The sequence below is a fragment of the Acomys minous genome (genome assembly GCF_964271855.1).
Source record: "Acomys minous genome assembly, chromosome: 9".
Lineage (NCBI taxonomy): Eukaryota > Metazoa > Chordata > Mammalia > Rodentia > Muridae > Acomys > Acomys minous.
Window position 1 is genome coordinate 761,303 of NC_140490.1, and position 24,391 is coordinate 785,693.

The window sequence follows — 24,391 nt, forward strand, 5'->3', positions numbered from 1 at the left end:
TGATTGGCTAAATAAAGTCGCCTGCACACCCGGGCAGGGCAGAAGTGAGGTAGGCATGGCGAAGATTCAAGGGCTTGAAGGGCAGAGAGGATCTTGGGAGAGAGAGAGAGAGAGAGAGAGAGAGAGAGAGAGAGAGAGAGAGAGAGAGAGAGGTGGAGGGGAAAGAAGACGAGCATGGGACAGGTTAAGAACCATGCGGGGCCAGGAGGAGTGGACTCTGAGAATGGCGTGGAGAGGAGCGGCCCAGATGGAAAACATGCGCAAGTATTTATGGGTCATGGATGGGAAGTAGCCCAGATAGGAGTGATTGAAGCAAATGGCCTGGGATGTGGGGCCGAGAGGTAACAAGATAGATTAGGAGGTACTATCTGCCCAGCTTATTTAAACACAGCAAGTGTCTGTGTCTTTTATTGATTATGATAGTAGGTTAGATAATACCATGTAATAATTATAGGCCTTTAGTAATAAAAATTAATAGTCCATATATTTTATACAACAATAATACATACCTTTAAATGGGAGTTGCATTCAAGTTACATGCATATATACCCAGATGGAGTTGAATTAGAGTTACACACACAAAGCTGAATCATATATATATATATAAAACTATACGCTTTCTGTTATACACGTTTAAAGCAAAAAATTATTGCAGATTATATACATTTTAAACTACATGCAATGACTAATTTATAAATTACTTAGATAAAAGCTTATAGCATAACTCTTAAGATTTTTTTTTTCCTTTTGAGAGCAGAGTACACAGATATCAGAGGTAAGAGTTTTTTTTCCAGAGTTGGGAAGTAAGCCTAGTGATGGTGGTGGCACACACCTTTAATCCCACCACTCACGAGGCAGAGGCAGGTGGATTGCTGTGAGTTCAAGGTTAGCTTGATCTACAAAGCGAGTCCAGGGCAGGCCAGGACACACAGAAAAACACTGTCTCGGAAAAAAAAAATTTTTTTTAAAGGGCTGGAGAGATGGCTCAGAGGTTAAGAGCTCTCTGTCTGCTCTTCCAGAGGCCCTGAATTCAATTCCCAGCAACCACATGGTGGCTCACAACCATCTATAATGAGATCTGGTGCTCTCTTCTGGTTCTGCATACATGCAGGCAGAACATTGTATATCTAATAAATAAATTAATCTTAAAAAAAAAAGGAGTTGGGAAGTAGAGCCTTAGAGAAAAGAGACTTTTGGAGCATAGAGCAGAGCAAGTTTAGATATATGGGAATCATTTGTGTGAGGCAGTGAGAACCTGGAAATCAGGTGTGCCAACGTATAGCCCATGAAGAGAGAGTGGAAATCAGGTGTGCCAACGTATAGCCCATGAAGAGAGAGTGGTGGGCACTTTGCTGAGTGCAAGCTGGCTGCCTGATGGGGAGGAGTGATTAGGTCCACGAGGGCAGGCTGAATCAAGCTAAAATTTGAAATCAAATTTACTAGACAAATGATGTACACGTACCTCAGAAGTGGTTTTGAGAGCAGAGGCTTGCAGTGGAAAATGTGTGTGTGTGTGTGTGTGTGTGTGTGTGTGTGTGTACACGTACACTGCAGCCTCTGATCCCATCTGGTTTCAACTTGTTGCAAACATAGAGGCAAGACATTTACCCAGCATGGAGGAGGAGACCAGACAGAATGAAACAGGGTTTGGAGTGAGAAAAAAGGAATAAAGAAAGGAGAATTATTTTTTCATGTTCCCCGGATCACTTGGGTAATATATTGAGGCCAGATTTGATGAATTTAGAAGCTGGGTGTATCAGGACACAATTCTGATTGGTGAGATAAGTCCCAAGCCTGAGATTAGATACAATTAAATACCAATGATCCTCTGAGATAAAACAACTTTCCCTTGAGATTCAGCCTCCTGGACCCAACCTGCCTAAAGGCCGACATTCCTGTGACCCACAACCCCGCTTCCCTTCATAAGCCCATTGCCCTTGGAGCTCGGGGTCACTCTCCTATCCTGCTGCATTAGGAAGGACTATGACCCAAGCTCTGAGCCCATAATACAAGACCCTGTGTTTGTTGCATCAGTATCGAGTCCTGGTGGTCATTTCCGGGGTCTAGCGATCTGAGCAAACTTGGATTTGCACCTGCATGTCCACTTCTAGTGGACAAACATCATGTGCTCTCTCACAGCTCATCAGACAAGCATCACACACCCTCGCACAAGTCTGTTTCATATCCCACACCTTGGGATCAAAACAAAAAAACCATGTTTGCATCCACTGCGCATCCCTGTGTGGACTCTGGGATCCCTGTGTGGACGACTCCGGGAAGAGCTATGCCTTGCAATGGATCGCATGACTTCGCTGGTTGTGGTTTCTCTACACATCACTTCGTAGAGAGAAACGCTCCAGACAGCGTCTCGAGGCACTCTCTCTGGCTGAGCCTTGCAGTTTCTGACGGGCCATGCCCCTGCTGCTGCTGATTGTGTTGCTGTTTGGTGTTTGCTATTTGACTTCTGGTGTCCTGACAACAAAGAGTGGACTTGCCCCCAGGGAACTACATCTACAAAATTCCACAACCCTCTTTTCCTACTAACCTCCTTTCTCCCTTATCTCTGGTTGTTGGATAGGAAGGGAGGTAAAAGCATTTAAAAACCCTAAATAAAGCCAGGTGTGGTGGCTCAGGCCTTTAATCCCAGCACTCAGGAGGCAGAGGCAGGTGCCCATGCTCTGTGGTATTTCCAGTGACCTCTGAGATCATTTCTGAATTTGAGGCCAGCCTGCCTGGTCTACAAAGCGAGTCCAGGACAGCCAGGGCTGTTACACAGAGAAACCCTGTCTCAAAAAACCAAAAACTGAAAACCAAAACAAAAGAAAAAAGAAAGGCAAGCAGCCTGTGGGGAAGGTGACCTTCCTCGTGTAGGCCCCAAAAACCAACTGAGTAAGGAATATAAAAAAGAGCAGCCAGAGACAGAGGAGAAATGGAGAGATGCAGAAGGGAACGGAAGGAAGATGAGGCAGAGCTGGAAAGCAGGCACGAGAGCCTCGTGGAGGGATGCAATGGCGGAGATAGGTTAGGAGCTGGCTGAGAGACGACCGCCCCAGCACAAGGCCAGCAGCATTAAACCCCTCAGATGTCTCCGTGTCTTGTCAAACTGAGACGCCTGGTTAAATAAGCCCAGCTGACTCCACGACAGGCTCTTCAGTTCCTTGTTAGTTCAGAACAGGCCTAAGTCCCCATTCCTCAGAAACGAGCTCAGAGGTCACTGGAAATACTGCGGAGCATGGGCAGATGATCAGAGACGGCCTAGCCACTACCTGGAGGAAGGTTGGTTTACTGCTGGTCTAATTGCTTAAGGAAGATTTACTGCCGGTCTGGAAATCTCCTGCCTTATGGTTAACTCATGACTGCTGACTAGGGTCACCTGCCTTAACTCAGCTTGCCTGGGCTTTCTAGTTTGAATGCTCCAAACATGTTAAAGATTGCCTAACCCTCTTAGAAAGCCCCAAGATGTCTTTAAGAAAAGACTCCGAGAGCTCACCTCGGGGTCACCGTTGTGCCTAAGTGGCGACTCCAGCATGCTGGGTTTCTGCAGAATAAATGCTCTCTGTTGCTTGCATACTATTTGAGTGTGTGTGTCGGTGTGTGTGTGTGTGTGTGTGTGTGTGTGTGTGTGTGTGTGTCTTTTCTTCAGCACGTTCAGGACCCTAACAAAACCTCAAGCGGGATCCTCAAAAGCTCCTAAGTGACTCCTGTCTAAAAAAACAATAACAAAGAACTATAAGATGTTTAGCATGTCTCCCTGGCGTGTAGTAGCTTCTCATACAAACACTATTATGACACCCAAACCAGGAAAAGAGAATAGCACATTCGGGTAAAGTGATGCTAGGTCATTTTTATACCGAGATCGCTCGGTGTAATACCGAGATGACCCAGATCGAGAGACCCCCATAAAAGTCCACCAGGACTCGATACCGATGCAACATACACAGGGTTCTGTATTACGGCTCAGAGCTTCATATCCCAGTCCTTCCTGACGCAGCAGGATAGGAGCGTGACCAGGAGCTTCAAGGGCAATGGGTTCGTAAAGGGAAGCGGAGGTTGTGGGTCACAGGAATGTCAACCCTTAGGCAGGTTGGGGTGAGCCTGGATCTTCAGAGAAGTCATGGGTCACAGGAATGTCGACCTTTTGGCATGTTGGGTGGAGACTGAGTCTGCAGGGGAATTATTATTATTATTATTATTATTATTATTATTATTATTATTATTTTAATTTATTTATTTTAATCTCAGAGGAACATTGGGAGCTAATTGTATGAAACCGCTCCGGTGGAGTTTCTGGGGACTGCTGGCAGGTGTCATTCCCAGAACACAGGGAGAAGGGTCACCTGGAGGACACGTTCTCATACAGACCATCATTAATTGTAGAATATACATTTCATATAGAATATAGCATTGATTTTGCTCTTACAACCTGTGTCTTAGTTCATTTTCCTGTTGCTGTGATAAAAGCACCCCAACAGAAGCAACTCAAGAGAAAAGGGTTATTTGGCTCAGGTGTAGAGACCAAGTCAACACCATTTTGTGTTCAGAGCCTGAGCACCTGACCCCCGCCCCCACCCCCATCCCTAGAGTTTCCAGAGAGAGCCACAAACACACATCTAGCAACTGTTCCTAGGAGCTTGCACCCGGGGCCAACCAATCAGAGCTACAGGTCACAGTGACCAGAACAAACGAAAAATTCCCTCCTGCGATCTGGCCCTGGTCCCCTCGCTTACCCAGCCAATCACGTTTGTACTAATCACGGTTGCTAAAGTCTGCTTCTATAAAGGGTGTAAAAACCTACTACTTCCGCTGCTCAGGGTCTCCTCCTTCCCGAAGGTAGGTAGACCCCTTCACAACAGATCAATAAAAGCCTCTTCCGTTTACCTCGATCTCCGATTGGGGCTTCCAGGAAAAGACTCTCCCTGCACAAGCCTCACACAGGGTACAGCCCATCATGGCAGGGAACTCAAGGCAGCAGGAGCTCAAAGTAGCTGGTGCCGTCACATCCATAACCGGGAGACAGACAAGGCTGCCTTCTAGTTCCAGCGTGTTTCATCTCCCCAGTATCCAGTCCTGCCTCCCCAGCTAGGGAATGGCTGTGCCCACGGTAAAGATGGGTGATCCCACATCAGTTCACACAATCAAGACACTCCTCCGCAGCCACTGACAGAGGCTAGCCTTAACCTAAAGTAGTCCCTAAAGAGGACTATGTCCTGGGTGATTCTATAGAGTCTACCAGGTTAACACTTAACGCTATTACAGCATACTAAGATCTGGAGGTTGGCCTCCTGTCCTCCACTGCCCCACTGTCTGTAGCTGGGATATGCAACTTTGAAACAACAGCAAGGCGGGATGGGGGTGGGGGGTTACAGCCTGCTTTGGTGACTGTCTGGGGCCTGTCCCAGGTCTCCTTTCTAGGCCATGTGTCCTCTAAGGATGGAGGTGCTAGAATGGGGAGTACTCAGGCTTCAGAGGATTTAGGGTGCCATGAAGTGGAAGGAACAAGCGGCCCTGACTTCTAATTTTCAATCTTTCTCTTTGGTTTGGAATTTAGGTGGCTTCTGCTTGCTTAATTTACTGTGAGCCAGGCAGTTTAAAATAAAGTGCTTGGGTTGTGATTTTAAAATTAAGCACATCCCAGAGGATCCTCACACCACTGAGTGCTCATCTGTGTTTAACAAACAATGTGAGTCTGTGAGTCTCATCGTAGTGCTAATTTGGGGGAATCCATTCCTCACTGCTGTAAGGCCTGGGGCCCTCTCAAAGGCAGGAGCTTGGAAAGGAAGAAATGAAAGATCCAAAGGCACCGTGGGTCACGTTCTGCTCGCCGTGTCATTTGCATTGTAGAGCAGGGGTGTGTTTTCTTGATGAGGGGTTGAACCCTGTCCTGGCTCTCATAGCCAAACACTGAAGGATCTGTGCATCCAGACATTAACGGGACGTCTGTCCAGCTGACCTGCCTTTGACTAACCTTCCTGCTTCCTGTGTGAGTCTTGAAGTGAGGCACATTGTATTGGAAAACTGTCATGTCCTGCTTGTCTTAATTATTTCTCTATTTCTGTGAAGGGATACCAAGACCAGGGCAACCCATATAAAAAGAAGCATTTTGCTTGTTGTTTGTTTAGGTTTTTCAACAGGGCTTCTCTGGGGAGCCCTGGCTGTCCTGGACTTGATTTGTAGACCAGGATGGCCTCGAACTCACAGAGATAAGCCTGCCTCTGCCTTCCGAGCGCTGAGATTAAAGGCGTGCGCCACCTTGCCTGGCTGAAAAGAAGCATTTTACTGGGGATTTTCTTACACCTTCAGGAGGTGAGTACAGTCCGTTACCATCACAGTTGGTAGCATGGCAACAAGCACAGTAGCAGAGAAGATATACCTGATTCACACGCAGGAGGCAAAGAGAGTGATGCTGGGCCTGGCATGAGCATTCAAAACCTCAGAGCGAGCCGGGCGTGGTGGCGCACGCCTTTAATCCCAGCACTCGGGAGGCAGAGGCAGGCGGATCGCTGTGAGTTCGAGGCCAGCCTGGACTACAAAAGCGAGTCTAGGTCAGCCAAGGCTCCACAGAGAAACCCTGTCTCGAAAAACCAAAAAACAAAACAAAACAAAACAAAAACCTCAGAGCTTCACCCCCAGGGACACACCTCCTCCAGCAAGGCCACGCCTCCTATCTTTCCCAAAACAGTCCCACCAGATGTGGACCGAGTATTCAAACATACTGTGCCCATGGAGGGCGTCCTCATTCAAACCAGGGCAGTGACCTTTCCTAAATGAGGTCACACTCACAGGTTCTGGGTGGGCATGCCTTGAGAGTAATGATTTAAGTAACTGTGAACTTTGCTTTGTGCCGCCTCCTCTGTGAAGCAGGCCCAGCCTCAGTCACCACTTCCTCCTCGACTCTGCCAGGACGCCTCACTGAATTCGCTGCCTGTTATTGGGGGGGTCAGCAGAGCTCATCTCCGGGTGGTCTGCTTCACCTCCACGGGTCTCCTTCTGCCCCCCCTCCCCATGCCCCATTTTTTTGGGCCCGAATGTTTCTCTGTGCATACATGGTGCGGGGGGGGGGGGGACCAGAAGAGGGTGTTGAGTCCTCTGGAACTTCATTTATGCATAACTGTGAGTCACCATGTGGGTGCTGGGCACCAAACCTGGGTCCTCTGGAAGAGGACTTTTCACTTCCGAGCCATCTCTCCAGCCCCCTTCCCCCTTTTAAAATACTTTTTGTTTTTGTTGTTTGTTTATTTGTTTGTTTGCTTTTTGAGACAGGGTCTCTCTGTGTAGCCTTGGCTGTCCTGGATTCGCTTTGTAGACCAGGCTGGCCTTGAACTTACAGCATTCAGCCTGCCTCTGCCTCCTCAGTGCTGGGATTAAAGGTGTGCGCCACCACACCCAGCCCAAGATTTATTGTTTTGTTCTGTTTGAGACAGGGTCTCAGCCAGGCGTGGTGGCGCACGCCTTTAATCCCAGCACTTGGGAGGCAGAGGCAGGTGGATCGCTGTGAGTTCGAGGCCAGCCTGGTCTACAAAGTGAGTCTAGGACAGCCAAGGCTACACAGAGAAACCTTGTCTCGAAAAACAAAAAAACAAAAACAAAAAAAAAACCAAAAAAACAAAAAAAAAGAGAGACAGGGTCTCACACATTAGCCCTGGTTATTCTGGAACTCACTCTGTAGACCAGGCTGACCTTGAACTTGCAAAGATCCACCTGCCTCTGTCTCCCAAGTGCTGGCATTAAAGCAATGTGTTCCTACTCATGATGTGACATTATTAGTAATATTGAAGGGACCCAACTCCAGGGACCCCAAACCCCTCAATGACCCCAGTTGCTTGACTAGACCAACTCCATGACAGGCTTCAGGTTTTCACTCTGTCTAACTAGGCCAAGTTTCTAACAATTCCTGGGAAAAGAAAAACACAAGTTATGGACAGCTCATGGGCAGCTAATCAGCTTATAGAACAAATTGACCAGATACCGTGTTTTTATTACTTCATGGCCTTGGTAAAGAACACAGCTGGCCCCATCCAATCAAATTAAAGGCCAACTCCTGAGTAAGAGCCAAAACTTCAGTGACTCCAAAGTCCCCAATAACCAACCAAACAGCAGGTCCTGAATCCCCGGTCACAGATCCCTCCAACTGCTTATTTTGGGGTGGCCCTCTAGAGGAGAGAGGCGACCCTAATGTGCTAGAATAAAAACACTCTTTGTTTTTGCCTACTGCCTTGGAGTCTTTCTTCAGAAGAACACCAAACCCTAACAGTATTTTTTTTTTTCAAGACAGGTTCTCTGTGTGTTAGCCTTGATTGTCCCGGACTTGCTTTGTAGACCAGGCTGGCCTCGAACTCACAACGATCCGTCTGCCTCTGTCTCCCGAGTGCTAGAATTAAAGGCATGCTCCACCACGCCCGATGTTAACAGTGTTGTTGTTGTTGTTGTTGTTGTTGTTGTTGTTGTTATTATTATTATTATTATTATTATTATTAGTAGTAGTAGTAGTAGTAGTAGTAGTTTTTTCAAGACAGTGTTTCTCTGTGTAGCTCTGGCTGCCCTGGAAATTCTTCTGTAGACCAGGCTGCCTTCAAACTCACGGAGATTTGCCTGCTTCTGCCTCCACCCCAGCGATGGAACTAAAGGCATGCACCACCACCTCCCAGCTTGTGACTTATTATTTTTTAATTGTCTATGTGTTTTCTAGACTAATGAAACTAGTAGAATGAATTTATATTAAGGAAATTTATTAGAATAGCTTAGCAAAGCTAGGCATGGTAGTGCACACCTTTAATCCAAGCACTGGGGGATGCAGAGGCAGGCAGATCTCTGTAAGTTCAAGGCCAGCCTGGGTCTACAGGAAGGCCAGGGCTGCACAGAGAAACCCTGTCTCAAAAAACAAAACAAAACAACAACAGCAACAAAATCAACCAAAAAAAGAATGGTTTAACAACTGTGGTCCAGCTAGTCCAACAATGGCTGTCTACCAGCGGAAAGTACCAGAATCCACGAGGCTGGACTTCTCAGCTGGTCTGCAGTGTAGGCCAGAACCCTGAGGGAGTGGCCTTTGTTCCAGTGAAGAAATGGCTGACCTGTGAGAGGCAGGGCAAGACGGCGAAGCAGAACTTCCTTCTTCCATGTCCTATCGGCTGTCACCAGAAGGTTGGTCCAGATTAAAGGTTGATCTCCCCACTTCAAAATATCTGGATTAAAAGTGGCTCTTCTCAGCTGGGCGGTGGTGGTGCACACCTTTAATCCCAGCACTCAGAAGGCAGAGGCAGGTGGATCACTATGAGTTCAAGACCAGCCTGGTCTACAAAGTGAGTCCAGGACAGCCAGGGCTACACAGAGAAACCCTGTCTCGAGAAAGTAAAAAACAAGAATAAAAAACAAAAACAGCAAAACAAAACAACCTGTCACAGGGCTGGAGATATGGCTCAGTAGTTAAGAGGATTGACTGCTCTTTCAGAGGACTGGGGTTTAATTCCCAGCACCCATAAGGCAGCTCACAACAATCTGTAACTCCAAGATCTGACCTTCCCGTACAGAAACACACACGCAGGCAAAACACCGATGCACATTAAAAAGAAAGAAAGAAAGAAAGAAACTGTTTACATGAGTAACCAATGTGATCTCCAAAGTTTGGTTTTGTGTAGTAAATGTAACATGATTTAAGCCTGTCAGAACCAGTGTTCTACATATACTAACTCCTAAGGGGAGGATGAGATCATGTGTGTGTGTGGGAGTCATGTCTCACTTAGTCTATTTGTATAGCATGTGTGTAGACACAAACAAAGATTGTTATTTTTTCAGTGTTAGGAATCAAACCCAGAGCCTGTACGTGCTGGGCAAGCACTCTAACACCAAGCAACACTCTACATTCCCCCAAAATTTGAGTTTATTCTAGCGAGGTGTTTACAAAGTTTAGCGAGAAGACAGAGGCAGAACCCAACACACACTTTCCCATGCAAATGGAGACTCCATTTTGCCCCTGCTGCTTGGCAGAGGCCAGGCCAGTTGTTAGGATTCTGCCCCAGTCTGCTTAGCAACCTGTGATGTCATCACCTACCTGCCGCTGGGCGTGTCCTTGCCCAGGAGTGTATAAAGGGACAAAGCCACCTACCTCTCCCTCCTGCTCCCCTCTTCCACTCTCTTACCCTTCTCCTTTCTAATTCTCTCTTCCCCTCTCTTTGTTGTTTCGCTCTTTCTTTCTCTGTCTTTGTCTCTCCCTGGACCCCTTCTGTCCTTTCCCCATGCTCATATAATACAATTCTCCATATAACATATGTTGTGTGGCACATATTTTATATCTCATATCTCATATTCAATTGGAATGTTAAAAAGTGGCTGCTGTCTGTGATGAGGGTTCCTTGGATGTGCTGATAATGAGAAAAGGCATAGCAGCTCTCTGCCCCAAATCCATGATGATTGACTTGGCTCTAATCCCACTCACAGTCACCTAAACTATGCTGACAAATAGCATCTCCCATTTCTAATATACTTTTTTATTTTGTTTTGGTTTGTTTGTTTGTTTGTTTTTGTTTTTCAAGACAGAGTTTCTCCGTGTAGCCTTGGCTGTCCTGGACTCGCTTTGTAGACCAGGCTGGCCTGAAACTCACAGCAATCTGCCTGCCTCTGCCTCCCGAGTGCTGGGATTAAAGGCGTGTGCCACCACCACCTGATTGATTTTGTAATTTCTTTCATGTGATTTTTTTCTTTTTCTTTCTTTCTTTCTTTCTTTTTTGCAAGCTCTGCATTGTGTGGAGTTTGTAGTTTTTCAATGCTAAGATGCGTTTATTTGCTATATTCTTCAGTAGTTTCTTACAGCACAGGGTTGTTTTAAGGATTGCATTCATGCTTTGTGTTATTAATTATGTAGGGTTTCTTTGTTTGCTGTTTCTTTGTTTTTGATTTTCAAGACAGGGGTTTTTCTGTGTAGCTTTGGCTGTCCTGGAATTGCTTTGTAGACCAGACTGGCCTCAATCTCAGAGATCCACCTGCCTCTGCCTCCCTGAGAACTGGGATTACAGGTATGCCCCACGGTGCCCGGTCATTATGTAGGATTTTTAAAAATCCTTTTTTAAAAGTGTGGAGTTACTTACTTTGAAATAGCAAACTCAGCCCTCATATGAGATTTGTAAACATACTCAAACCAGGCTTTGTTTGCAGGTGTTTTCCTCATTTGTCAGGACGCAGCTGGCACTGCTGGCATTTTGCTGCTTTCCCTGGGTGCTAAGTGAGAAGCACTTACTCTGCACCCAGCTGCTGGAATAATCTCATTGTCTGAGTGACCAGGGTTCCCTTTAGCTTCTCAGCTCTGTAGGCCTTGCTTGTGTTACTTCCATTCCCCGCCCCTGTTTCTGCTAGAGCTGTGCTGTGTTTGTGTAGACTCCATCACTGCTTTCTCTTAAGTTGATTGTTAGGGCGGCTGGAGTGGCGGCTCTGTGTTAAAAGCACTGGCTGTGCTTCCAGAGTTACCTGGGTTCAACTCCCAGCACCCACATGACAGCTCACAGCTGTGTGTAACTCCAGTTCCAGAGGATCTGACACCTTCACACAAAACCAGTGTACATAAAATAAGAATAAACAAATCATTTAAAGGACAAGTAGACTGCTAGGAAGTTGCTTGTGGAGTGACTAAGTCAAAGTTAAAATGTAAACTGCAGACTAGATTGTAAGGTTTTAGGGAAAAGAAGGAGTGAGCCCTGCTGAGTTGGCCCGTCTGAGAGTGTAACTAAAGCAGAACCACCAGGGAAGGAATTTCTTCTGTTGACGAGGGGGCACTATTTTTGTACTCAGTAATTTATCCCTCTGTGTGTGTGTACAGGTGTGTGGAGGCCAGAGAGCTTTTTGGGGTCAGTTTTCCTCTTCCATGCCCTGGGTCCTAGGGATTGAACTTGGGTTGCCTGGCTTACCCACTGAGCCATCCTGCCAGCCCTGTTTTTATACTTTGGTTGTGCCTTTCCCAGAGTTCTCCTGTGATTGCATTAATCATCCTCAAGCTCACATTGTGAAAGGGCTGCTTTTCTTCCCAGTGCGGGCCTTTCAGTGCCTGCCAACACCAGTGAAAGGTGATGATGCCTTTTTGATGGTTTCACGGAACCTAGCGTATAATCTGCATTTGTTTAATACAGCAACAGTAACTCTTAACAAAGAGCCCCATCTGAGAAACTGCCTGAGTCAGAGAGGCCTGAAGACATGTCTGTGGGGGACGGTCAAAGGGGAAGGAGAGGCAAGCCCCTGCGGTAGTGCTCTTTCCTAAGCCTGTGGTCCTGGGCTGTATAAGGAACAGAGCTGGGCATGAGCCTGAGTGAACCAGCGGGAAATGCTTCTATGGTTCCTGTATGATTTCCTGCCCTGGTTTCCTCCAACGGTGTTCTGTAACTGAAGCAAACACCTTCTTCCCTAAGTTGTTTTTGGTCAGAGTGTTTTATCATAACATCCAGGGAAAAAAAAAGCGGAAACAACTGAGGACCCAGGTAGTGAGCTTGCTTCCCGTTCTGTGGCAGGTCCTACCTCCAGGTTAGCTGCTGTAAATAGAACATGTCAGTATAAAATACACAAACATCTGCATTAATTAATACAGTAACTCATACTGTGTATTTGAGGAGGTAGCCTCTGCTCTTCCACATCTAGGGGATAAACTTACACCTGTCCTGCTCTGACCTGAACCAGAAGCAGTTAGCCTTTCTTCTTTTCTTTTCTTTTTTTGGTTTTTCAAGACAGGGTTTCTCTGTGTAGCCTTGGCTGTCCTGGACTCGCTCTATAGACCAGGCTGGCCTCGAACTCACAGCGATCCGCCTGCCTCTGCCTCCCAAGTGCTGGGATTAAAGGTGTGCGCCACCACGCCCGGCCTCAAAACAGCCCTTCTTAACATTCCTTCAACACCACAATTCCATCTACAGCTCTTGCTGATTTCTGGTAAATAGTTCTTCAGGGTTATAGGGAGCCGCGGCTGTTGTGATACGTGTGTGTGCTGCAGAATGACCAGACCGTTGTAATTAACACAACTATCGCCTCAAACATCCGTCATTTCTTTTGGGTGAGACATTCAAAATTTTCTAGACTTAAAATATACATGATTGTTAACTATAGTTACCCTAGGGTATAGCAAAATAACAGAACTTCTCCCATTCATTTGTTATGTTGGACCTGTTGACCAGACTTCTATTTTTTTTTTTTTTTGTGGCCATAGTCCAGGCCTAAAAGTGGCATAACTGTACTTGAGAGGCTGAGGCCTGGTTCCCAGCTTCTAGAAGCTTTTAGAAATTGCTTAAGAGCTTAAAAAGAAACCAAATAGATCGGGCAGTGGTGGCGCATGCTTTTAATCCCAGAACTCGGGAGGCAGAGGCAGAATGATTGCTGTGAGTCCAAGGCCAGCCTGGTCTACAGAGTGAGTCCAGGACAGCCAAGGGCACACAGAGAGACCCTGTCTCGAAAACAAACAAACAAACAAAAACCCCAAATGGTTCCAAAGTTCTTATTTGTGTGTGTGTGTGTATGTGTGTGTGTACATGCGCGCGCGCGTGCATGGAGAGGCACTATGCAAGTGTATATGTACATACATGTGGAGGCCAGAGTTGTTGTCTGTCTCCTTCTGTTGCTCTTCACCTTGTTTTTTGAGACAGGGTCTCTCAGTGACCTGGAGCTCCGAGACTCAGCTGGACTGGCCCACCAGCAAGCACTGGGTATCCTCCTGTTTCCACCTCTCAAGTGCTGGGATGACCGGGGCGTTCTTGGCTTTTACATCCATGGTGGAAATTGAGGTCAAGTCCTGTTTGTGCAGCAAGCACTTTACAGACTGCACCATCTACCCAGCACCCCAAAAGTTTTACATTCTCAAACTAAAATTGGTAATCCTGGCTAAATGTCTCTAAAATATCAACTAGTTGTGTCTTGGTTACTTTTCTATTGCTGTGATGAGGCACATGACCAAGCCGGGTGGTGGTGGCGCACGCCTTTAATCCCAGCGCTTGGGAAGCAGAAGCAAATGGATCTCTGTGAGTTCGAGGCCAGCCTTGTCTACAAAGTGAGTCCAGGACAGCCAAGGCAACACAGAGAAACCCTGTCTTGAAAAACCAAAATCCAACCAACCAAACAAACAAAAAGACACCTGACCAATGCATCATCTAGAAGAAAGAGTTTATTGGGGCCTTACAGATCCAGATTTTTTTTTAAGAGTCCCTGGCCATTATAGTGGGCAACATGGCAGCAGGCATGACTCTGGAGCAGTAGCTGAGAGTTCATATCTGATCCACAAGCGAGAAGCAGAGCTTTTGAAACCTCAAAGCCCTCTCCAGTGAAAGACCTCCGCCAACGAGACCACACCTCCTAATCCTTCCTCAGCACTTCCACCATCTGGAGCCTATGGAAGCTGCTCTAACCTCTACTTGTGAATAATCAATATTTATTTATATGGAAATATTTATATTTAAGGTAGGCTGTGGCCCATTTAAATACTTTCTATAATTTATCATTTATGACCTAAAGATATATTGTGTAACTAAAACAGGAAAAATATACCTTGACTGGACCTGCTGGGAAATACAGTGGCCCCACGGATTTCCTTTTTTATTTTTGGCTTTTTTTCCAGGACAGGGTTTCTCTGTGTAGCCTTGGCTGTCCTGGACTCACTTTGTAGACCAGGCTGGCTTGAACTCACAGCAATCTGCCTGCCTCTGCCTCCCGAGTGCTGGAATTAAAGGTGTGTGCCACCACACCCGGCTGATTTTGCCTTTTTAAAACCCTGCAAAACTTGACTCATGGCCATTTTATGGGAATCTAGAAAGGGACCTGGCCAGAGCCCATCTTCCTGGTCAGTATTTCATTAAAACTAGCTTCAAATTTGGCATAAAATTATGGTAGTAGTTTATTCTCGATTGGTGGGATTAACAGGATATATATTTATTGAAACAAGGTCTTACTGTGTAGCCCCGACTGACCTGGAGCTTGTTGTATAGACCAGGCTGGCCTAGAATTCATAGAGATCAGCTTGCTTTTACTCCCAAGTACTGGGATTAAAGGCATGTGCCATTTGCCTGGCCTATTTTTCTATTTTCAAAGGTTTTATATTTACTTATGTGCATGTGTGAGATATATATATATATCAGCCCACGGAGGGCAGGAGAGGGTGAACCTGGACTTACAGGCAGTACTAAGTAGCCCAACTTACTGAGATCTGAACTCAGGTGAGCACTTTTGTTTTGTTTTGTTTTGTTTTTTGAGACAGGGTTTCTCTGTGTTAGCCTTGGCTGTCCTGAGCTTGCTTTGTAGAGCAGGCTGGTCTCCAACTCACATCGATCTGCCTGCTTCTGCATCAGAGTTAAACTGGGATTAAGAAATGCTGAGGCTCTTTTATTCATCACCAAGGGAAAATTAAGGAAGTGGTCCTGTAACATAGATCTTTGGTTTTTCTTGGGTTTTTTTTTTTGGGGGTGGTGGTGGGATTGTTTGGTTTGGTTTGGTTTTTTGAGACAGGGTTTCTCTGTATAGCCTTAGCTGTCCTGGACTCGCTTTGTAGACAGGCTGGCCTCGAACTCACAGAGATCTGCCTGCCTGCCTGCCACGCCCGGCAGGTGAGCACTCTTTACTGCCATTCCATCCCTCTGCCCCCTAAAAGGAAGCTACAGAAATAGGTGTTGATGGTGTGGGTTCTGGGGAATGAACTTTCAGCCTTTAGAAGATCAGTGTGAGGCTGACATGGTGACGCATGCCTTTAATCCCAGCACTCGGGAGGCAGAGGCCAGCCTGGTCTACAAAGTGAGTCTAGGATAGCCAAGGCTACACAGAGAAACCCTGCCTTGGAAAAAAAAAAAAGAGCAACAGGTCCCGCAGAAACAACTGGCTGTAGTTTTCAATGCTAACCAGGGTGTATCCAGTTTGTTGGGAGTTTGTTGAAGATTAAGTGTGAGCCTTATCTCTGAACTATCTCTCTAGACCTCACATTTTCCAGATTTACTTCTCCTAAAAATCTTCTCTAGCTGAGTGTGGTGGTGCCTGCCTGCACCTCCAAGAGCCAGCCTTGACACAATGGGTAACTAAACCAAAGCCAGTGCCCTGTGTGGGATAACTAAGTGGTTGTTGATCAGGGAGGCTGCAGAGGTCTCCAAAATAATACAATCTATTCCCATTGCTCTTGCCCGCCACAGTCAGTTGGTAAGTCTCTATTACTAGACTGGAGAGGTGGCCCAGTGGTTAAAAGCATTGATTGCTCTTCCAAAAGACCCAGGTTCAATTCCCGGTATCCACATGGTGACCCACAACCATGTGTAGCTCCAGTTCCAGGGGATTCAACACTTTCTGCTGGCATCTATGGGCACCAGATACACACAGTGCACATATAGACATGGATACAAAACACCCACATATGTAAACTTTAAAAATTATTTTATTTATCTGTCATTTTGTTTATATGTTTGAAGGAGAGATAAACCTGATTTTTACAATCCCAAGTGTGGGATTGGAATGCTCTTGTGAGAAAACAGGTGAGGTTAATCCACTAGAAGACCAACTACCTCGTGCAGGAGCTTGATTGCTGCCAGCTGAAAAGATCCCGTGAACAAACTCTGGGATGAGATATATAAATTAGCCCAAAACAGGAGGTGAGGCTCATTGGAGACTTGGGATAGTTTTGGATGTTCATCACTCCACTTCGAGCTACTCCTAGAGAGAACGGCTTGAGGGAAGGCTTTGGGGCTCTGGCCCCTGCTGAGGTTCCGGGTTCTGGGTGATCCAGTTTCCAGCAGAAGAAATCCTGCTGAGTACGCCAGGAGAATCATTCCTCGGAACTGATATCCTTACGGTTTTGTTATTGTGTTCGTTAATCCTCTTTTACTATTGTTTTGGGTAGTCAGGCTATAGGTAGTGTATGCTGGGTTAATAAGTTATAATAAAATATATTGGATAAGAAAACTGAGCCTAGCCAGGTGGTGGTGGCACACGCCTTTAATCCCAGCACTTGGGAGGAAGAGGCAGGTAGATCACTGTGAGTTGGAGGCCAGCCTGGTCTACAAAGTGAGTCCAGGACAGCCAAGGCTACACAGAGAGACCCTGTCTAAAAAAAAAAAAGAAAGAAAGAAAGAAAAAGAAAATTGAGCCTACATATGTTTATATTTTGAGATGGGATCTCACTGTGTAGCTCTGGCTGTTGTGGGGCTCACTATAGAGATCAGACTGATCTTAAATTCACAGAAAAATGCCTGCTCTTGTCTTCCAATCGCTGGGATTAAAGGTGTGTGCTACCATGCCTGGCATAAAAAGTTTTTAAAAAACTGCTGGGTGCAGTAGGCCACACCCATGAGTGTAATCCCAGCACTTGGGGAGGCCAAGGCAGGCAGATCACTGTGAGTTCAAGGCTAGCCTGGTCTACAAAGCGAGTCTAGGACATCGAGGCTACACAGAGAAACCCTGTCTCAAAAAAAGTTTTTTTTTGTTTTGTGAGTTTTTTTTTTTTTGAGACAGGGTTTCTCTGTGTAGCCTTGGCTGTCCTGTACTCACTTTGTAGACTAGGCTGGCCTGGAACTCACAGCGATCCGCCAGCCTCTGCTTCCTGAGTGCTGGGATCAAAGGTGTGGGCCACCATGCCCAGCTTTAAAAAAAAGTTTTTAAAAGACCTTTTTGCTGGGCTGGCTGTGGTGGCACACTCTTTTAATCCCTGCACACCAAGACAGCTAGGGTTACACAGAGAAGCCTTGTCTCAAAAAAACAAAAAAACGAACAAAGAAAGAAAGACACTATTGCTGAAGATTCCACTCACCTTGCAGGAAAAATAAGGAGAAATCAAACTGGAACTGAGCTGGAAGCTCCCTTCTTGCTGGGTAGGTGCCATGCAGGCTACGGGGGCGGGGGGAGGAGGGAACGCTCCTACCTAGTTGTGAAATCTACAAACTATAATATCAACAAGGCAGGCAAGACGTATATTGGCACGATCCTGGTATGACTGTCATGGTAACCAACCATTGCTTGATTTGCTCTAAGGCCCACTCTACAAGAAGAATACTGCCAGCTGGGCGTGGTGGCGCACGCCTTTAATCCCAGCACTTGGGAGGCAGAGGCAGGTAGATCACTGTGAGTTCGAGGCCAGCCTGGTCTACAAAGCGAGTTCAGAACAACCAAGGCTACACAGAGAACCCTACACAGAGACACAGAAACCCTGTCTCAAAAAACAAAAAACAAGAGAGAGAGAGAGAGAGAGAGAGAGAATACTGTCAACCCAGCCCCAAAACCAAGACCGCGGAGCTCTAGGGTCCTTAGAAGAAGCTGAAGACTGCTGCTTAGCTGAACTGACTTCCCATCATACCACCTTCTAAGTACCTACGTCTATATCCACCTATTTTACAGCCTTAAAACAGAGGAGCCTCTCCTTATAGTGAACAGAGGTGAATGCAGAGACCCACAGTTGTACAACGTGCTAAGGATGAAAACAGTGAAGGGGGCTTATCCCTAAACAAGACTTTTGTTTTTCAAGACCGGGTTTTTCTGTGTAATAGCCCTGGTTGTCCTGGTCTCACTTTGTAGACGAGGCTGGTGTTGAACTCACAGCAATCCGCCTGCCTCTGCCTCCCGAGTGCTGGGATTAAAGGAATGTGCCACCGCGCATGGCTGGCATTTCTTTCCAGTAAAGAAGGCTGTAGTCACAGTCTCCCAAAACACATACCCCAGAGCGGAAGTTCCTTTAGTATTGCCATCCTGTGGATGGATGCTGCCTTCAGTCATACAGGGCTCAGTAGAAATGGGGATGGAGTGTTATCCCAGTGAGCGCCACAGCATGACCTAAGAGTGACATCATCAGCAAAAATGACTTCTGGGGACCCACCCACTTCTGCTCAGTGTCTTGTGTTCCTAGTTTTAGACAAGATAGAGCTGTTTTTATCAGTTTCCAGTTTTAACACACAGGAAGTAACTAGAGGAAAACCTTGCACCATTGTCGTTCTCAGAGTCTTAGGGGTCAGCAATCATTAATTGTGACACAACTGACATGGATTTGTAGCACTGAAGACACAGATTAGACGCTCTCCCTTGAGAGAGATCAGTCGGTCCCTATTCATCTCTCACCAACAGCTATCAGCCATCATCTTCTCCACCTTCAGGAGGTGAGTGATGTGGACTGGTTCCTACGTGAGCGTGGGACTCTAGCTAATTAGGAGTCAGTCTCTGATGCGGACAGAAAGCAAAGAAAAAAGGAAGTGAATGGAAGACACAAACGCTGTTAGAACCAGATGTGGTGGCGCACACCTTTCGCAGAGAATGCTTGAGGCACCTACTACTATAATTTGCAAAACCTAAAGGAATTCCACAGCGCCGCCCAGCGGCCAAACTGCGCAGCCGCCGCAGGAGGACTAGGAGGTCCCGCGTCTCCAGACCGTCCGCCTCTGGGCCCCGCCCCCGGCCTCTAGACCGCCCACCACCTGGCTTCCAGACCACGCCCCTGCCTGCAGGCTCCGCCCCCGGGCCCAGGATGCACCTGGATGAAAACAAAATCCCACGTGACTGGCTCTGCGTTCAGACCATCATGGCGTCTCCCAGTGGGAAGGGATCCTGGACGCCCGAGGCTCCCGGTTTTGGGCCGCGGGCGCTAGCTCGGGACCTGGTGGACTCGGTGGACGACGCCGAGGGGCTGTACGTGGCGGTGGAGCGGTGTCCTCTGTGCAACACCACTCGCCGGCGACTGACTTGCGCCAAGTGCGTCCAGAGCGGTGATTTCGTCTATTTCGACGGTCGCGACCGGGAGAGGTACGGCGGCCGTCACGGCCCTTTTGTTTCTGCCTCAGTGTTTCCCCTGGCCCAGCGCTCAGAGGCTGGAGTCTGGACGCCCCAGTCCGGGCCTTAGAGCCGGGCGAGTGTGGAAGGAGGGAGAGTAGCTGCTCTGCGCCGGCGCTTTGTTGCCGGTGGGTCGGGTGGCAGTGGGAGCCAGGTGAGCGAAGGGCGCCGCTCCCATCACCCACCAGAGTTTCCCCACTGTGCTCTTGGGTACTGGGAAAAGAAAACAGTGTCCCTCTGGAGAAGTCTCTGCTGCTGTGTAGAGGAGTCCCAGTTCGTCGCTGTACGCCCATTCAGAAGCTTAGTTTAACCTTTCCCTCGTCTTGAGACACACGTACTTTTTACAGAAGGGAGCGGTGGAGAGCTGAATTGTTGGGGAGGGAGTGGGCGCGCGTGTCTGTGTCGCAGGTGGACCTTGTTAGCTAGCTCCGGGTGGACGAGGATTGGGAGGTTGCCCCATTTTCTGTAATCCCAAAGACGAATTTGTGTCTTTGGGAATGTGTTTTGAGTTGTAAGCCCTTAGCTAAAATTATATGAGTTTAGGGAGATATTTTGGTTTTCTTTTGAATCAAAATAATTGAGAAATGAATGCTTAGGTGGAGAGTCTTTGTCTCTTAACTTTTGTTCCAATAATGTAGTTTCGGTGATAGTAAAACAGATAACTTTTTGTTTGTTTTTCGAGACAGGGTTTCTCTGTATAGCCTTGGCTGTCCTGGACTCACATTGTAGATCAGGCTGGCCTTGAACTCACCAAAATCTACCTGAGTGCTGGGATTTCGAGGAGTGTGCCCGCACCCGGCTTTGTTTATTTTGTTTCATTTGTTTGAGGCAGCGCCTCACCTAGCCCTGGCTGTCCTAGAACTCACTATAAAGATAACGTGGGCCTGGAGCAGGCAGAGATCAGTCTGCTTCTGCATCCTGAGGCTAAGATTAAAGGTGTGGCCCACCACGCCCGGCTTGACTGGTACATATTTTAAGCTGCAAATTGAAGCGTTTTTTTATTTATTTATTTTTACAGCAACCTTGCAGACCAGGCAAGTTGATAGTGCATGCCTCTAATCCCAGTACTCAAGTTGGATCTTTCTGAGTTCAAGGCCAGTTTGGTCTACAGAGCAAGTTCCAGGACAGCCAAAGCTATTAGAGAAACTCTGCCCCCACCAAGTTAACATGTAAAACAGCCTTTTCTTCAGAAGACAATTGGTGTAACAAAGTCCTTTTAGTTCACTCCTGTTTTTTTATGGACAAACTTAATGATTTTAGAGCATAGACTGGGGTTCTAAGTTATAGCTCTAAAAATTAAGCTAGCTTTGTTATAAGGAAACCAGGTAGGAAATGGGACTGTTTCATTCTTGAACCTTATCAAGTACTTAGCATCTTCATCTTCCTAGATTTATTTTGCTAATTAAAAAATATTTATTTATTTATTATGTATACAATGCTCTGGTTGCATATACACCTGCAGGCCAGAAGAAAGCATCAGATCTCATTCTTGATGGTTGTGAGCCACCATGTGGTTGCTGGGAATTGAACTCAGGACCTCTGGAGGAGCAGTCAGTGCTCTTAACCTCTGAGCCATCTCTCCAGCCCTATTTTTCTAATTTTAATACCAACTAGATGTTGAAAACTGCCACTCTTGTACCTCTAGCCCAGATCTCTCTGAAGTCTAGAACACAGCATGCAAGTCTGTATTTGATTTTCCCCCTTTCATCACCTTGTTTGTGGTTGTTATCCCTATTTTAACATGACAATCTGGACTCTTCATTTTATATTAATGAATGTGTTTTTCACATAATCTCAATATAGTAAATTGCAATACCGTCCTTACTTTATTCAGACCAAACCCTCCCCGCCCCCCCCACTGATCCTCAGTAATCCGTCAGTCTAATTTCATCAACAAATTCCATCTTTTCAAAACCTAGCCTAAATCTGATTCTTTCTTCATTACACAGACTAATCCACCAAAGGATTAATGCTTCCTGGACCCTATTTGTTAACGTAATTTACATATTACAGGAGTAATACCACACTGTTCTTCCGTTCTAAACTTCTGGTGATTTTGTTTTACTCAAAAAGTGAAAGCTATAATCTTTTGTTTTTTGGTTATTGTTCTTTATTTGTTTTTTGTTTTTGTGTTCTAGACAGGGCTTCTCTGCGTAGCCTTGGCTGTCTTGGATTCAATTTGTAGACCAGGCTGGCCTCAAACTCAGAGATCTTCCTGTCTCGGCCTCCTGAGTGCTGGGACTAAAGGTGTGCACCACTACTACCTGGCAAAAACTGCAATCTTGAGCCAAAATTCCTACATATAATTCCTGGGACCTAATCTCTTGTTATTTTTCTCCCTTACCTATTAAGCTGTATCTTCTTGGCTTCGTTGACAGTCCAAGAACACTCCTGTGTACCCGTGGCTATCCTGGAACTTGCTTTGTATACCAGCCTGGCCTGGAACTGGGAGATCTGGCTGCCTCTGCCTCGAGTGCTCTGTGGGCCACTACCAGCCAGCCCTAAGACCTTTTCTTTGTCATCTGTCATGTTCCACTGATTACTAAAGCCAAAAATCTGGGCGATTTCTCGGACTTGACTTTTTTCTCTTATTTCCAGCATCTAAATGATCAGCCATCCAGCAGCTGCTCTGTCAGCTACGGTCCAGGTCTATGTGTAGCCCTTTCTTGTATGCCTACATAACCACCTCTGCTAAGCAAGATCACGTCAGTTATTGCTCAAACCCTTCTCTTGCTTTCCACTTCATTTAAAATCTAATCTTGGCGTGCAGCTCTCCATGTGATCTGGCTACTGCACTTCTCTCTAACTTTGTCTGAAAGGCTGAGTTAAAAAGTCTATCTAGGAGCCGGGCACAGTGGCGCACGCCATTAATCCCAGCGCTCAGAGGCAGAGGCAGGCGGATCAGTATAAGTTCAAGGCCAGCCTGCTCTACAGAGTCCAGGATGCTCAAGGCTACACAGAGAAACCTGTCAAAACAAAAAACAAAACAACTTTTCTGAAGAGGGATGTTGGTATAGTGGATTTCTTTTCCTAACTAAGCAGAAAAAAGAAGAGCAGGTACCTCCTACAGGAGCACCGCAGCGGTCTGTTGGCCAGCTTCCCTTCTCCTCATCCTTCCCTTTCCTGAACTTGCCTTCAGAAGCGGTTTGTCAGCCTTCCTTTGTTTCCAGAACATTACCCAGTGCCAGTAGGATGACCCACTGTCGCGATAAACTAGGTACCTTGTAGGAGTTGTAGTTGCATGCCAGTCAGGGAGCTGAGGAGAAGGCCTGCCATGCTCTCAAGGGCGTAGCTGATTCTGGCAGGCCTTCAGCTGTGGGAGCAAAGGTTGCTTGTGCTGCTGTCTTACTTGTAAAAAATTCTGTATTCTGTGCCTGCCTTTTTACTCCTTTTACATATACCTCCCATTGACTGGGTCCACCTGGAAATACAATCTGGAGCCTAACAGCACATCTTAACTAGACCAGCTGAATATGCGGTGTTTAACAGTTTGGCAGTTCAAGGAAAGTTAGGTAATAAAGGAGTAAATCTCACAATAATTAGGTCCTTTAGAAAAAAAATACATGTGCGTTTTGTTTCGACTTGGGGGGATGACATGGAATTATGTTGCCCAGGCTAGTCTTGAATTTGAGTAATCTCCCATCTTAGCCTGCCAAGTGCCGTGGTTCTGAATTATAGGCCTTAGCTCTCAGACCCTGCTGTCGTGTCTTTCGACATTTTTTTTTTTTTTTTTTTTTTTGGCTTTTGGAGACAGGGTTCTCTGTAGCCATGGCTGCCCTGGAACCTGCTCTGTAGGCCCAGAACTCACAGAGATCCACCTGCCTCTGCCTCCCAAGTGCTGGCATTAAAGGTGCTACCATGTCAGACTGCAAAGAACGAGGAACATGTTTCCCCTCTGTGATAGGAACCAGCACTCCCAACAAAGTCTTGTGTTGCTGGACAGTCTGTTGTCTTACCAGGAGTTGGCTTTTTCTGCACTGTGCACTCCTCTAGCGCTCAGGAGCACCGTGACGCGTGGGAAACTGACAGGCTGAGAGACCCTCTCCTCGAACCTGGGAAGCACCTGTTGGGCGCCAGGTTGGAGGACTGCCAGTGGGAACGTGAGCAGAGCAGCTGGGCGGCCTGCTGGCTTAGGAGCAGCACTTTCCTAGCGTGCATAGAGAGCAAGATCCGTTTCTGGCCACATGGTGAGGCTTTAGAAGTACATTTTTAGGGATGGTGCTGTGTTAGCTTCACCAGTGACTGAGAAATACATGCTTGCATTTTTTTGCCCACAAGCAGAAGTACAGGACTACGAAAATGGAGCTGAGTTTAAAGGGCGAGGAAAAGGTTTAGATGTTCCTGAAATTTTTAAGGGAAAGGCGAGGCCAAAGTGCATGTAGATGCTCTGTTCTCCCTCTGGTATCTTTTTGGTTGTCCATCTCTGTCCTGTGGAGTAGTTTCTGGGGTGCTAGATGACTTGCTGATCAGAAAGGAGTCTGCCTTTGCTAAGACTTTTCTGTTCTTGAATTTTTTTTCTTTTTTTTCCCCCCAAGATAGGGTTTCTCTGTGTAGCCTTGGCAGTCCTGGACTCACTCTGTAGATCTGCCTGCCTCTGCCTCCCGAGTGCTGAGATTAAAGGTGTGCACCACTACGTCCGGCCGCTAAGGCTTTT

At 46.6% G+C, this 24,391-nt stretch overlaps 1 protein-coding gene across 1 annotated transcript in view; it reads left to right on the forward strand.

Annotated features, from left to right (window-relative positions):
* The first annotated feature begins 19,446 nt into the window (after positions 1-19,446).
* ATG14 (autophagy related 14) overlaps positions 19,447-24,391 on the forward strand; it is a 30,135-nt gene continuing 25,190 nt past the window's right edge. The window contains exon 1 of the mRNA XM_084796632.1: positions 19,447-19,710. Within this exon, the coding sequence (XP_084652758.1) occupies positions 19,490-19,710 (221 nt within the window). The 5' untranslated portion in view covers positions 19,447-19,489. The remainder of the gene's footprint in view (positions 19,711-24,391) is intronic.